This window comes from Rosa chinensis, chromosome 7 (assembly GCF_002994745.2).
Source record: "Rosa chinensis cultivar Old Blush chromosome 7, RchiOBHm-V2, whole genome shotgun sequence".
NCBI lineage: Eukaryota > Viridiplantae > Streptophyta > Magnoliopsida > Rosales > Rosaceae > Rosa > Rosa chinensis.
This window is the reverse complement of record NC_037094.1, coordinates 68,863,364-68,878,657: the sequence shown is the minus strand read 5'-3', so window position 1 is coordinate 68,878,657 and position 15,294 is coordinate 68,863,364. Positions and strand designations below refer to the sequence as shown.

Here is a 15,294-nt window from a genome sequence, read left to right as displayed (position 1 = left end):
ACTGGTCTCCTATTTATATATATGAAAAAAAATGAGGGGGTTATTTGTTTTGTAGGTTAGAAATGAAAAAGGTAAATAAAATAATTAAAGGGGCTAAAATTTGGACACAAAGGAACCAAGGTGTCTGTGTCAAGGTGGTCTTTCTCTTGGCTTAAAAGAAGAGAAGGGACATGACCCGTAAAACAAGCCAGCATCTCTCTCTCACTCTTCTCCCTCTGATATCTTACCTGTCATCTATCCAAATCCAAATTCTCACCTTTCTTTGTATTATTAAACATTATTCTCAAAATTATCAACTTTCTTTTTCATTAGTGTTTTCTCATAGAAATATGAAAAAAAAAAAACATAGAAATTAATAATTTTAGATTTAGATGATAAAGAAAAATGTTGATTGTTTTGAATGACTGTCGCGATACAGCTCCTCTACTTCTCCATGTGTTACGAACTGTGATTGTGTTTATGCACTGAATTTGTACTGAGTCGTTAGACAACTAAAAATTGATAGATTTTTTTTTTTTTTAAAAGGAAATAGTGTAGGCTCTAATTATTAATGGATATTTGTTATTTTGTTTGCTCGAATCTGAATTTGTAGACTTGGAATTGTCAAACACGACGACCGCCTTGTCAAACACGACGGCGGTGGCTTCTGCTGCTGTCTTCACGGCGACAATTTTGTTTTCGCCTGTCGATTCGCCTGCTTCACGTGTGCTAATTGTCCTTGCATTTCCATTCACCTACTCTCCACTTATTCCGCAGGTGTTAATTGTCCTTACTTGTCCATTCGCCTGCTCCGCGTATGCTAATTGTCTTTCTTAGATTTTTGTAACTTCACTCGTGTGAAGTTGACTTACATGGTGAGCATCGGGTGTTCGAAATGTTAGGTTTGGTCTTATGCTCATTTGTGTAGAGCTCGTGATGCAAGGCATATGTGGTGCAATGTGCATTTTGGGTTCGTTTTCTTCAAGTTTTGATTGATTGTTATCTCCTCCAAGCTCCTCGTGGGGACGTTGGTGGAGGAATATTGGGGCCGGAGACGTTTGCGGTAGTTGCTAGATGTCATACCCCCTTTGGGCAATGTTTGTTCCCTTCCTTTGGGGTCTTCAATTATGACATGTTTAGTTGCTGAAAGAATGAAGTGTCAGCTTATTATACAGTGGAGAGGCAAAATAATACAGTAACCCACATGTAGTAGGTTACGTGATAATCGAGTCACTGTCTAAGTAACTGAAGTAATTTAAGTAAGATAATTTTTAATAACGCTAAAATAATACTACTAAAACTAGATAAGAACTATTCATAATTGAAGTATGGTTTACCCATTTCCACTTAGGATCACCCTAGAGAGTAAAAGTATACCATTAGATGCTACAAATACTACAACCTTAACCCTAACTCTCGTCCAAAATGCCTATAATTTTATATTCAGCTACACATTAGAGCATAAGAACACAAGAACTGTATATACTAATATGCAACCTTTTTTTTTCTGACAAAAATCATTTAAAGTACATTATAGTAACTCAGGTAGCACCCTAGCTATATTGTTTATACAAAACTAATCACGTGTTATTTCTATTTACAAAATTAAGCAATTAACACCGATCACTTGTTATTTATAATAAAAAAAAAATAGTCACGGATTCAGGTAGAAAGTCAAAAGTCAGACCCAAAACCATAAAGAACAGCTTTAAATTTTATGCCATTCGCATCTTATTTCCTTGTTGTGTCTATAATAAGGTCATCAACATTAAAATTCTCGTTTTTATATAGAAGGTAGTTGATTAAAGTTGAGGATAAATCTTGCTCTGCATTTGTGAGCATTAAATTTAATGGTGTTGGTTATTTCCCACTCACCATAATGTTTTTCTTTGTTTCATTTTAGGACTTCTTTTTTTTCTTAAAAAAAAAATATATATTTCTTTCATTGAAACGAATATGATCATAATCGTTTAGCATGACATCTTTTTATAGAATTGGAAGTAAACACCACTGTGGAGAGAAGACAACACTATTACAAATTCACAATGAGACGATGGTGCAATGGATTTGAAATTTGTCGCACAAATCTCGAACAAGACTACGACAATGTGATGAGTGAATCACGTCATCAGATGTGTCATTCACAAGCGATGAAGAGATCAGTAGCCTAAACAATACTTAATAACCACCGGCATTGCTAGTGGTCCAAGGCATGTCGACTAGGGTTTTTGGGAAGCAGCTCTCGCACCTTTTTTATTTTTAGACCTCATACGTAAACTACTTGTATAAACGCACTTGAGAGATACATTGTTTAACCTAACCATCACTAGCTAAGCAAATGATTGTAACTTGTGATCGATTCTCTATAATGACACAAAAGAACAACTATTCATCATACGCGACTTCTTTGGTAAACCTCTATATGCAGCTGCAAAAAACTCAGGAAACACTACGGTTCAAGTGATAGAAGCCACTACACTCAGAGACAATCTTACTAGTGCTCGAGAGGGAGGCTATAACAAGATTGAAGTAGAAGGCGACTCAAAGCTAGTAATTAATTGATACTGTCAATGGAGCCATCAAGCCACCCTAGAGACTCATCAAGATTATACAGGATCTTAGAGCTCTTGCTACATCTTTCTCTGTTATCACTTTTAAACATATTTTTAGGGAAACAAACTTTATAGCAAATTTCATAGCTAATCTAGGGCACAATCTCAATACTAGTACTTCATGGACCAATATGGTCCCGAGAGATGCATCAAATGCCTTGTTGTTTGACAGTGAAAGTTGTGGTCGCTCTAGGGGGCTTCCAATTTAATAAGTAGTCTTTTTGTAAAATAAAAAAAAATAAAAAAATAAAAAACTACCACCACGAGAATAGAATAAATCTGGGACAAAGTTAACATAATGACAATGTATTTGGCGGTTGAGAAATGAAATAAATAACTCATTTTTATGCGCCTTAACAGCAAGTAAAAAAAAGAAGAAAATAAGGGCTTTTTTTAAATTTGCTAGAGAGTCTTTCGGTGTGGTCAACAATGCCCGTTACAATTACCCTACGTTGCCAAATGTTGCATCTAAATTCAAATAAGTTTGGTCTCAATGTCCTCATAACTCATCATCACCTAGAGAACACCCAAGGCTGAAAAAGGTCGTCTATGCAATTCCAATGGACCTGCCTGAAACTCCCATTTCTCTTTGTCTGGTACTCTGGTTTAAGTAAACACACTCAGAAATCTCATAAAAATACGTGCTATTTGGCCCTACGAATCAAATCCAGTAAAGACATTGTGTGCTCTATTTGGCACATTAATGAGAATGTAGAATTAGTATATGACTATATGCAACTATTATGGTCAAGATATCAAGAAGGAGGTTAATTTCCTAGCTGATGGTATTGCAGACACCGGTCACAATTATACTACTCAAGTCTGGACTCTGGAGAAACTCTCCACCCCTTTCTACTTTCAATGCTCTTAATTTTGAGATATTAGCTCCTGGTTGTACAAGAAGTTTTTCATTGTGATTTCTTTTACTAATTGAAACATAAAAACTATTATGGTCAAAGAAAATCTAAAACTTTTTACTTATCACTTGATTTTATCATGTAATCTGTACGGCAAAGAGAAAAGATCATAGAATCAATAATGAAGTGGGGGATGCTTATAAGAATCTAATCATGTCATAACTTTGTACTTGGTAAAGGTGATTATTATAAGTGTTCATCTTCATTTGAAGAACAAACAAAGAAAATCCCGTTTTGATTGAGTTCCAAAATTTCAGTCTTTATTTTTTTGTCCATATCATTACATTTTTTATTTGTTACTCTGTTATTATAATTACTATTTTTAAGAGATCAACTATTGCCAATCGAAGATATTTTACTAGTCAAAACTCAAACATCTATAATTTTTTGGGCCCCGTCCCCAGGAGCTCAATTGATATAGAGACAAAGGAAATTTGGTGGTTCCTCCCGACTATGGTAGTCAATTTGGATGGACTTTTATGAAGGATGTGTACATTTCAAGAATAGAGAATTAAATTTATTTAAAATCATTAACAATATATGTAGTCTTCAATATACAGTACAAATTCGTGATAACTATATAGTTGCCAAAATGTTTGGGATGGATACCTAAATCAAAGAATAATTCCTCTTCTCTTCTTGTTTTTTCCTTTGTCTAGTTAATTCCTGGTCCCTGAAAGGGATCATTTTCTGCGAAATGGCCTAATTCCTAAGATTACTATCAAATGATTGACATAACATGCAAGTGATAGTTTCTTAGGGAACTAAATTCTATTGGTGGCATTCATTTTTCGGTGGTATTCACCAAAAAAAAATTCTATTGGTGGCTACTAGCCAGTCCTTATTTGGTCATGAATCATGATAGCCTTAAGTTTGGTACGGACGTGACTCATTGGATTAGAAAGTCATCTTTTAATAATCGCATCCGCATATATGGTTTTGTGCAGTGCATGAACCGTAGAAAATTTGTTGAGAACTCGATGTGACTGTTTATGTAACATGTTATAAGCATTAAGCACAACCAAATTTTAATTTGTGCTTCTATGAGTACTATCAAAATCACTACGAGTATTCTCTCATTGCGGCTGCCCTCAAGACTCAATTAATGAAGCTGCAGAATACCGCCGGAGGGAGGAGGGACATAGAGCCTGAACTCTAGAGCACAACAAGCATTGAGAGAAATTCCCAAAATAATATCAAAAGTCTCCATAAAATCTATGTATTCTAACATGCATAAACTAGCAAAGAGTACTTAACTAGCTATTCCATTTTGTTTGACATAATGTAAAGATAACTCGAACACGAAACATCAGTACAAGTAATGCAGCTTTCCCATTAATGTTGCCAACTAGAATTAAGAACGGGGTCGCTTAGTTTTATCTTACCACTAGGAGGTTGCCACCTGACAACTTTTTACCTAACTAGGGTAAAAAGGCACACAAGGTGCACAAATTGGGACAGAGCCCACGTCGCCCTATCACAAAAAGATAGGGACTTATTGCTGACATTGAGCCACATATATTTAAAAGCAAAAGACAAAATAAATAAAACCTAAAATAGTCTTGGCCCAAAGCAAAAGCCTAAGCCCAAGTCCATGAACCACCTAGCCTAGGCCCAAGTTGAGGACTGTGGGGAGCATCATACCGGAAGCTCGCTTGGACAACCACCGCCTTCCTTCCACACATCCTCACCTGACCTCCACCTCCGCAACCTGAGTCGACCGACCCAACTCCAATTTGGGGGAAATTCATGCTGGAATTGAACCCACACATCCAATCCTCTTATGAAAATCACCCGTCTAGATCTGCCACCACCGACAAAACCTGAAGAGGGCTGGCTTCCTGATCTCGCCTTAGAGACCACGGCCTCCACCGCTATTCAACTAGTCTCTGCCAACCTATCCCACCTTCTCCGTTATATCCAACCGAAACAAAACCCCGAAACATGAACCGCCCAACCTCCACTCACACCAGGCACACTCAAAGACCACATCTATACTATTATTAAGTGAAAAGGGCTTGTCAGCCAAAATAGAAAATTTTTACCAAAATATCCCTCAAATATTAAAAAATATTTGAACTGAAATATTTAAGAAAGACAAAATAGTCAATTCACAAATAAAAGAAATTTAACAAAAAAATAAAAAATAAAAAACAATGTGCAGCGATTTTCTCCACATTTTGTGGAATAACTTCCCACGTAATTATCCACACCCATAGGGTGTGTTTGGAGTGTAGTTTTGATTAAGTTCTAACATTTTGTTTTTCTTGTTCTACTTGGGGAAATGAGATATACTAAAACATAATTGCCATTTTCTTAATACTCCTATTGCCCTTTCTTGGAACTTTTCAAGACACAATGATGTGGCTAGGTAAAAGAAAACTGAGAAGATAACAAAACTTTACCCCTAACTTCAGTAGGCGAGTCAATTTTTCTCTCTATCTAGATTTCATCATTCTCACATACAAGTTGATAAACTATACACATTGTGTTGCGGATTAGCTACATTGTTGCACTATAATATGAATCATTTGATCGATAGTGTCAATGGATAGTGGCTGTAAGGATTGAGTTTTGTTCTCCCCCCCCTGGCGCCGCTGTATTATCTATTTAACAACTCAACATCGATGTTTATATAACAAAAAATTGTACACTAATTCAACAAGCTGTCATTGAGTAATCACCTTGTATGAATGATCCTTACACCTTGAAAGGCCTATTCAACAATGAGGCTATGAGGACGTGCTATCGGACAAGGCATGAAATCTCTGTGAAGAAAACCAAGTGCATGAGGCGCTTTCTAGCTAGGGTTTGCAACTAGTATCAGTTTTTAATAGTAGTAGAACTGATAAGTTCATTGATAAAAGAATGCATATTCACATCAGAGCGGTGTTCAAAAGATTTACTTATTTTATGCAGTAGTTAGGTTATCACATATATCAGGTGAAAAAATAAAAATTAAAGTTCAAGATTAAGATAAATCAAGTTTATAATTCATAAAGACATAGTACAAGCGTCGGATGAGTATTTGACACGTGGACAATAGACAAAGTAATTTGTTACCCAAAGTTCTGATTCGCCTCAGCTAGGTTGGAGAATGTGTTGAAATCTTTTGAGTTTAAATCCATGTCAAGCTGTCAAACTAGCAAGCAACCTTGGTATGATAATGCCCCAATGTTCTTGCCAAAAACTGGGTAATGTGATGGAAGCTTTGAGACATTACATATCATTTCTACAAGACTATGACCAATCTCAAAGCCCATATAGGTTTTGGGCCAACTGGGCGAGGCCCAAGAAGAGACATATTAAACCAAGCGTGTGATAAACGTGTGATAAATACATTGAAACTTGGATTATAGGCCAGCTGCCTAGCAATGTGCAAGAACCTCATCCACCGGCAACCATCAGCAGCCAAGTATGACCACGAGAATCTGATTCTAGAACATTTTTCCATTTAAAAAACCTGCAAAAATGCACCCAAATCTTTGCCATTGTAATTTTTTTAATACCTTTGTAGGAAAAATGTGCATACGGTAACATTTCCATCTAGTAAGCATTTATATTGAAATCGACAAAAGTATCTCACAAAACTAAACTAATCTCCTCCCGCAAACTCACGATTCTAAAAACCTCTTAAATATGCTGGTCACAAATTAATAGAAATTCAAATTCAAATGCTAGATATGCAGCTTTTATATTAGATCGCTCGACTGATCTTACCACATCAGACGGGTTCTTATAGTTATAATCGATATTCTTTTATCACCAAAAATTGTTTTCAATCCTTACCTTTGATCACTAAAAATCTCGATCATTCGATATAAAATTACCGCACGCATTCCGTGACCACCGCTCCGCAGCAATTTGTCATCACCAAAAATTTCAACTTCACCAGTTACCACCGCAGTAACGCAGTAAAAATACTCACATCTTACACTGTAAGACCCATCACCCAGGTCCTTGAGTCGCCCACCCTCTCATTCTCGATCGCTCTCTTTCTGCTTTGGCTACCCAATAAGATAAAACGCTAGCGCAGCTGAGGTAGATCGCTTCCTCCTCCTCTTCCACTAATGGCGGAGCCGCAAGCCGACAAACCCCAAACCCTAGCTGAGGTACCCCTCTCGAATCTTCTTCTCTTTGCCGCAGTTTTACATTTTCCGTAGTCACTGTTTCCGTTCGATCTACTCATACCTCTGTTCAAATTTAAAGAATTCGGGAATTTTTTGCGTCCGTTTCTGGATCTAGTATGCTTCGATTTCAAAGATTCTATGTAGATGAATTCCATTTTTTTTTTTTTTTTGAAGTCATATGAGGGATTGATTTTTCGTGCGAATCAGATGAAGCTTGCGAGGTTTACTTGAAAATTTGATTGGGTGTCTTTGTCTTTGGATTTCCTCCTGCTGGCTGAGTTGTAGGGATGAGATTTGGTGTGTAAAATGCGATTAGTTACTCTTGTTTTGACAAGTGTTATGGTGTTGACCGAATCGGTGTGATGTGCATTTCGGTTTGTTTTGAATATGTTTACTGAACTGATTAGCAACATTTCAATTCTTGGATTATAGACAAGCATTTTTAGACTAGTGTATCAATTAGGCTGTTAAAGAATTGTACAATAAATGTGGTTATTTTGGATTGAATAACATCTCCTTAGAAGAGACCTGCTGATGGAAGATGAGATTGGAGTTCAGCATAGTTTGAGAAGATAATGTATGATCAAGTTTAGAGTATGTTTTGTGGGGCGTATAACATAATCTTAGTGCCGGATTCTGATGAGTGATGGGTCCATGATTTTTAACATGCTCAGTTTGTCATGCGACTTTTGACCAAGCTTGAGCTTGGGAAAACAGAAAGTAGGAAAATATTTCTGGCACTATATGGTAGTACGGAGTAATCTTGTTATGTATGCTTTCTGATTATACGATTGTGTGGGAGTTCTTCTGGTACCCACATGCTTGGTAATCACGGTAGATGGTAGTGCCCATTTCCTTTGAACTGTAAAATTTTCCCACTTAGTAAGTATGGACTTTTGTGATGGAGTTGGGCAATGTATGTTCGTGATAGTTTTCTTGCTGGTTGATGCACACCATGTTGTTTGCTGGAGAATATTAATTTGGTTGCACTCACCCCTAGTTACCTTTAATATACTTTGTTATAAATCTCCTTCTGGATTCCATTCTTTTAATGATATTAAACAACGTGGTTGAAATATTTTTCTGTCATACCTTGACTTGTAGCAATACGCATTGGAGAAACCAGATGTGGTAACCAAGCCTGTTGAAGTAAAAGTGGTTGAGACCCCGGACAATGTACCTTCCAAGGAAGTTGTCTCTGAGAAAGCTGAAGAAGCGCCTGCTGCTCCAGAAGAAAGTCCAGTAGTTACACCAGCTAGTGAAGAAACCAGTGAAGTCAGTCCTACTGTCGCTGAAACTGAAACAAAACCTGCCTCTGAGAACAGCAGTGAAGCAGCTCCTGAAGAAAGCAGTGAAGCAGCTCCTGAAGAAAGCAGTGATAGTACTGAAACATCTGTTGACCAAGAAGCAGTTGAAGAGACACCTGAAATTAAGGTTAATCTGCAGCTACAATTATCAGAGATTATTTTCTTTTGATGGCATAGTGTGCTTCTTATTAACTTTTCTTATATATGTTTGATCTGTTCATTGACATTCTTGTTTTGTGTCCAGATTGAGACAGCACCAGCAGATTTCCGTTTCCCAACTACAAATCAGACCAGGCATTGCTTTACCCGATACGTAGAATATCATCGGTAAGTATAAAATGAAGTCCTTCTTTTCCTCTCTACTTATAGCCTAGCATGTTCTTGAGGTGTTTGACCAAAATTGTCTCGAATATTTTCATGTTCATCAGGTGCATAGCTGCAAAGGGGGAAGAAGCGCCAGAGTGTGATAAATTTAAAAAGTACTATCGTTCTCTTTGCCCCGGTGAATGGGTATGTAACTTCTATTCGAGTCTGTTCATTTATCCACTTTGTCGGATGAACTTCTTTGGATTTTATTTTCCTAATTTAGATCCATATTAGAAGTATGGCTTTTGCATCCTGAATATGTCATGTGTATGATGTTCGTAGTTTATTGTAATTAAGTTGTTTCTACCATAGAACCATTCTTTATGCCAAATATCTAATTCAAGTTCTGACAAACTGTTATGGCAAGAAACATGCTCAGTTTTTAGCCCCTATATGGTCCAGGGCTTTTGGCAAGTGTGTGTTGCACTTAGGGTCAGGATTCAAAACAAAATGTAGACAAGGGCAATGAGTTTTATAAGATTTCCTTTTTGCCAATCTTTAAGCATTCTATTTATATGGTTTCTGTATTTATCCCCTTGAAAAGAAAGTCGTATCTAATGTGAGTTGTATATAAAGTTATATCAATTGATTCTGCCCTGGTGTACATAAGGCAGTTGTGAAAAGAAGAAGAAATCTGTTGACAATGTTTTCTATATTAGCGACTTTGTAGATACTTTTTGTGTCTTATTTATCTTATTCAAGTTTTGCTGCTGGGTCTGAATGTGGTGAGGAAAATGTGTGGGTGGAGTGGAGTAGGTTATGTGTCTGCACACTCAGGTGGCTTTGTGTAATAGGCGCAAAATGGATAAGAGTTCTGTGTTCAGAAACTAGCTGATCTTTGTTAATATAACTAATGCACATTCAGTTACAGCTGAAACTTTTACCACTGTGCTTGTTCTTATCTGCTATAATGTAATGCTTTCGTATTTCTTATGATTCTGGTCAGTGCACACGTGCTTGTTCTGCTGTTGAGCATGATCTTTTCAATATCTGCCCACCTGCTATAAATAGAACACTTGTCTTATCAATAGTTAGCTGCTTAGTTACTTTCAGTTCTGTGTTCTTTAGCGGTTATCAGTTCTCTAGGGGTGACGCTTACTATTTGTGTATGCCAGGTGGATAGATGGAATGAGCAAAGGGAGAACGGAACCTTTCCAGGTCCTCTGTAGATGGTGCCTGCTTAATAACAAAGATATGGTTTGCAGTCTGCTGTTATATCCAAGTTTTTCCTCCAATAGATGAGTTTCTACAATGAGAGTGTTAACTCTCGGGGAATGTCCTATTTGAAACAATGAAAATAATAAGAAATTTTGGCTTGTCTCAACACACAGAGAAATTGTAGCTCATGAAATCATGTTATTTTTTTTTTTCAGGGTAATTTTCCAAATTAGCTGTTGTACGATAATTGACTGAACCCTGCAAGGGAAACATAGCATTTGTTTTCAAGGTCTTGCATCTTTTTAATAATTATCGTAGTGAAATGCCAGGCAGGAATGGTTTCAAGTTAAAGGAAGAGTTGTAAGGCGATTTAGTTAGAGAGAGACTAGATTAGCCTCCATATGCACTTAGACATCTGAATAATCTGATTCCATCAATTTGAATAATCCACCTAATTGTTGATGCCTGGCATCACTGTCCCTCATTCGTGACCATATGATTGGTTCCCAGAAAGCTGGGATTGTTGAAAAGACAAGCTTGTTTAAAACTAGGATAATCATATATTGTTAATCCAGTGCAATTTGTTGGTGCAGGGATACAAGTCAATGTAAGTGAAAATAATCAGTGGGTTATGTATAACAGCCAAATAAGGAAAACATCCTGATCATAGAGTACCCGATCGAATAGTTTCAGGAAGCAACAACCCTAAACTCCTCAAACTACACTGAAAACTCACACACACACAAACACACACACACACACACACACACACATATATATATATATATATGAGTTTTTAGAGCGAAGCTTTGCTTTGAAATTAAATTTGGCATTTAGAGTTTAGGGTCACTTTTCGGTTGCATATCTACATCTCGATCGTTCAGTTTTTAGGTACTAATAGATCATCTCTGCTAATTTTCAGCCAAATTGATGATTGTTAAGGCATTGATAACTGCCCTAAAGCTAGTACAGTTCAGGTTGGATAGATTCAGTTCGTCTATTAGTTTAAGAGAGTTAGATACCTTAACAATCATCAATTTGGCTGAAATTTTGCTGAAATGATATACACTGTACTTAAAACTGAACGATCGAGATGTTGATATGTGATTGAAAAGTGACTCTATATATAATTCTATCCAGAACAAGGTCTCGCTCTGAAATTAAAGTGCGCTTTTTTAGAGTTAGGGTCATTTTTCGGTCACATATCCACATCTCGACTGTTCAGTTTTTAGGTACTAATGTAGGGCTGGGCGTTTTGACCCGAAAACCCGAAAAACCGGCCTGGACCGGCCCGGACCGCCGGGTTCGGGCCGGGCTTTAAGGAAAAAAAACACAAAAATTTGAGGCCCGGACCGTTTAAGAATAAAACGGGCCGGTCCCGGGCCTGAGAATACACTACCATGAAAGCCCGGATAAAAGCCCGAATATGTTATATATGTCATTATGCCACATGCCTTTCTCTTATAGGCTCCACGTTGAGCCTTCTTTCAATTAATAAATATTTTTTTATATTTTTTTTTAGTCTTCCTCCTTCTCTCTCCACGTTCCCTCTTTTCCTCCCCCCTCTCTCCACACGTCCTCTCCTTCAATTAATAAATATATTTTTATTAGTCTCCTCCTTCTCTCTCCACGTTGGGCCCTTCTCTCTTTTCCTCCTCTCTCCACACGTTTTCTCCTCCAGATTTTCTTCCTTCTTTCTTCTTCTCTTCAATTCTTCTCTTCCCAGATATACCCACCTCCGGCAACCCACATATATCAACACCATCATGACCCACTTCTTCTTCCTCTCGCTTCCTCAGCCCCGTCTCCTTCAACGAGGTTCGTCAACTATGCCTTTCTCCAGAGCACGGCTAGTCGGCTACTGTTGCCACTACAGCGACAACCTCAACCAGTCGACCTCCTCAAATTCCTCCATCTAAACCACGACGAATGTGTTTTTGGCCGGATTTCTTCGTCAAATTCCTCGATCTCCTCAAATTCTTCAAGTTCCTTCATTGGTTGATCTGTTTCTAACCGGATCGGTGGTGGATCTTCACCGGATTTTTCAAATCTTGAGATGGTGCAAAAGGCCCGAAAACCCGAGAAACCCGGCCTGGAAAACATCGGTCCAGGCTCTCTCCGGTCCCGACTGCCGGAAAACTTCATCTGAGACCGACCCGAAAACTTCGGGCTCGGTCCCGGGCTCAGCATATTGACCCTCGGGCTGGGACCGTGCCCAGGCCTATACTAATGTATGGATTATCTCTATAATATTTCAGCCAAATTGATGGCCTTTAAGGCATTAATAACTGCCTTAAAGCTATCATAATGGTCACTCTCTCATCCAAATATTCAGCAAGTTACAAGTAATCAACATTGCAGCCTAACAACATGGGATCTTCAAACATGAACCAATTGATCTTCTCTATACACCACCTTGGCATGGTGGCGTTGTACAATGGGTTCGCAGTTGAGAGGCTTGGAGTCCTTGACCCTTGTATGCCCTTACAAACATGGTTGCTCCATAATTGATCGCTGCTTTCGTCTATACAGGATCTCTGAAGCAGAACAGTGCGTACAAAGAAAAGGAACAGACTAGCAAATGAAGATCAATGGTTAGCTTCAACAAGGTGCAAGGAGAACTGGAGAACTCTCAAGAAACTTGGTAGCCAGATGGCTTAATGAAGCATTGTATATGTTCTGGTCTAATTATAAATTGTAATGTGTACTTTGCCTCGTGGATTTCACAGCACAGGGGACGCATTATTGAGTAACATTTTTGATGTTGGATTTATCTATTTATTTTGATTTTCAACAAATTTCTTTTCCTTTTTCCTCTCTCGTACATAAGAAGGCCAAAAGGAACAAAACTACAACTAAGCTACTACAATTTCTGAAAATCCCAGAAGATGATGACCAATCATTTTTGGAAAATTCCGCAGCTTATAGTCTGTATTAGTATTGAATCCGGTAGCAATCTTAAATTAGGTAACCAAACTCTCTCCGACTCCACCCTTGCTGTTCTCGGCTCTATGTTTCAATCATCAATATGCAGGAAGCGGTTCAACTCCGCATTGATGAGTACACCTTGATGCCAGGAATCAGGGAACTTTGTTCAGACCAGGTGATTAGTAACACGAGACGTAGGATGGGAAAGCGAAACAATCTGTCAAGTCTCAACCAGTAGAACTCCCAGGAGAAAGGCACAATGCCATATCCACATAATTAACCATGGATTGGATGTCATTGCAATTTACAAGAACTTGAACATTCAGCCAAATTATATTCAAGTTAAAAAAAACCACACAAAGCAGAACAACAATTTAAGTAACTAAACAACTGCATTAATCAAAGATAGTAGAGGTTCAACACAATCATAATTGCAACCACAGCAAACGAGTCTTCAAGTTGTTAGGATTACACACTAAGCCAGGACCAAATAAAAACCCTAAAAACAACAACATTCCCCTAATCATGAATTCATGATTTGATTAATCAATGAAATCCCACTAAGACCCCCCTTTACACAGAGCAACTTCTATTCCTTTGCTTAAGCCCTCTCGCCCCTGATTCTCCTGGCGAGCTGGATATCCTTGGGCATAATAGTGACGCGCTTGGCATGAATGGCACAGAGATTGGTGTCCTCAAACAACCCAACAAGGTAGGCCTCAGCCGCCTCCTGCAGTGCCAAAACAGCATGGCTCTGGAAACGCAGGTCAGTCTTAAAGTCCTGTGCAATCTCACGAACCAGCCTCTGGAACGGGAGCTTCCTGATCAGTAGCTCCGTGCTCTTCTGGTACTTGCGGATTTCACTGCAACATTTTCACAAACACAAAATGAGCACAACCTCCGGAACGAAACATAATCATACTATACAAAATATCCACAATCAGAATCGAAAAGCAACTACAATTTTGAAACATTATAAGCGGAATGCTGCGAAAGGTAAGGTGGGTTTGATTACATACCGAAGGGCAACAGTTCCGGGGCGGTATCTGTGGGGCTTCTTCACACCTCCGGTGGTCGGGGCCGACTTGCGAGCAGCCTGAAAAATTCACACATTTCCATTTTCCATACTCAAAATTTCAAAATCTTTGATAAATAAAACGGAACAAGAACAAAATTAGGGTTAGGGTTTGAGATTAAGGGGGTCAATTACGAACCTTGGTAGCCAATTGCTTCCTTGGAGCCTTGCCTCCGGTGGACTTACGAGCAGTCTGCTTGGTACGGGCCATCTGTAATCACAATTAAACCCTAAAGATTAAAACCCTAGTTCAATCTAAAAAAAACCCCAATTTCAAACACAATTTAGAAACCCTAGCTTCGCGATTGCAGAAGCAGCCCAGCAATCAATCAGAACCCAATTGAATTGAGGATGAAGAACGACGAATTCGAAAAGAAATATTACCTTTTTCTTGTTTCTTGGACTCTTGCGATTTGGGAGAGAGGAAATTGAAAATCTCAGAAATTTTGGGTAAGAATTGAAAGGTCGTGGCTCTTTATGATTACGGAGAGACTTAACGCGGCGGTGGATGGGACGGTTTACTTTTTACCGTTTTGCCCCCGAGTGGGTAATCGGACGGTGATAAAGGGCGCCAGTTGTGTTTTTATGACACTAATCGACGGTGGGAGTGTATAGACCTCTTCCACGGAAGCACGGATTGTGAAACCATGATACTCGTTTCCTATTGGCCCAAAATGTTACTACACTCTCTCACAGAAATTAAGGAGTAATTATGGTAAATTACGTTGTTGTTTCATGCTGGTGAGTTGGGTTGAGAAATGTTTAATTTTCGTAATCAAGTTTTTCTTCATGCTAAATGAGCTTTACATCATTACATGACAG

The 15,294-nt window shown here is 38.3% G+C and overlaps 2 protein-coding genes across 2 annotated transcripts; one reads left to right on the top strand and one right to left on the bottom strand.

Annotated features, from left to right (window-relative positions):
• The first annotated feature begins 7,462 nt into the window (after positions 1-7,462).
• On the top strand, positions 7,463-10,763 carry LOC112180774 (cytochrome c oxidase subunit 6b-1). The gene is made up of 5 exons (XM_024319339.2): positions 7,463-7,620; positions 8,743-9,072; positions 9,190-9,272; positions 9,374-9,455; positions 10,427-10,763. The coding sequence occupies exons 1-5, from the start codon at positions 7,579-7,581 to the stop codon at positions 10,478-10,480; spliced, it is 591 nt and encodes a 196-aa protein (XP_024175107.1). The 5' UTR covers positions 7,463-7,578; the 3' UTR covers positions 10,481-10,763.
• A 3,004-nt stretch (positions 10,764-13,767) lies between these two features.
• Positions 13,768-14,945, bottom strand: LOC112179594 (histone H3.3). The gene is made up of 4 exons (XM_024318058.2): positions 14,857-14,945; positions 14,612-14,683; positions 14,417-14,493; positions 13,768-14,260 (listed from the first exon to the last, which is right to left on the bottom strand). The coding sequence occupies exons 2-4, from the start codon at positions 14,681-14,683 to the stop codon at positions 13,999-14,001; spliced, it is 411 nt and encodes a 136-aa protein (XP_024173826.1). The 5' UTR covers positions 14,857-14,945; the 3' UTR covers positions 13,768-13,998.
• Between the last annotated feature and the right edge of the window lie 349 nt (positions 14,946-15,294).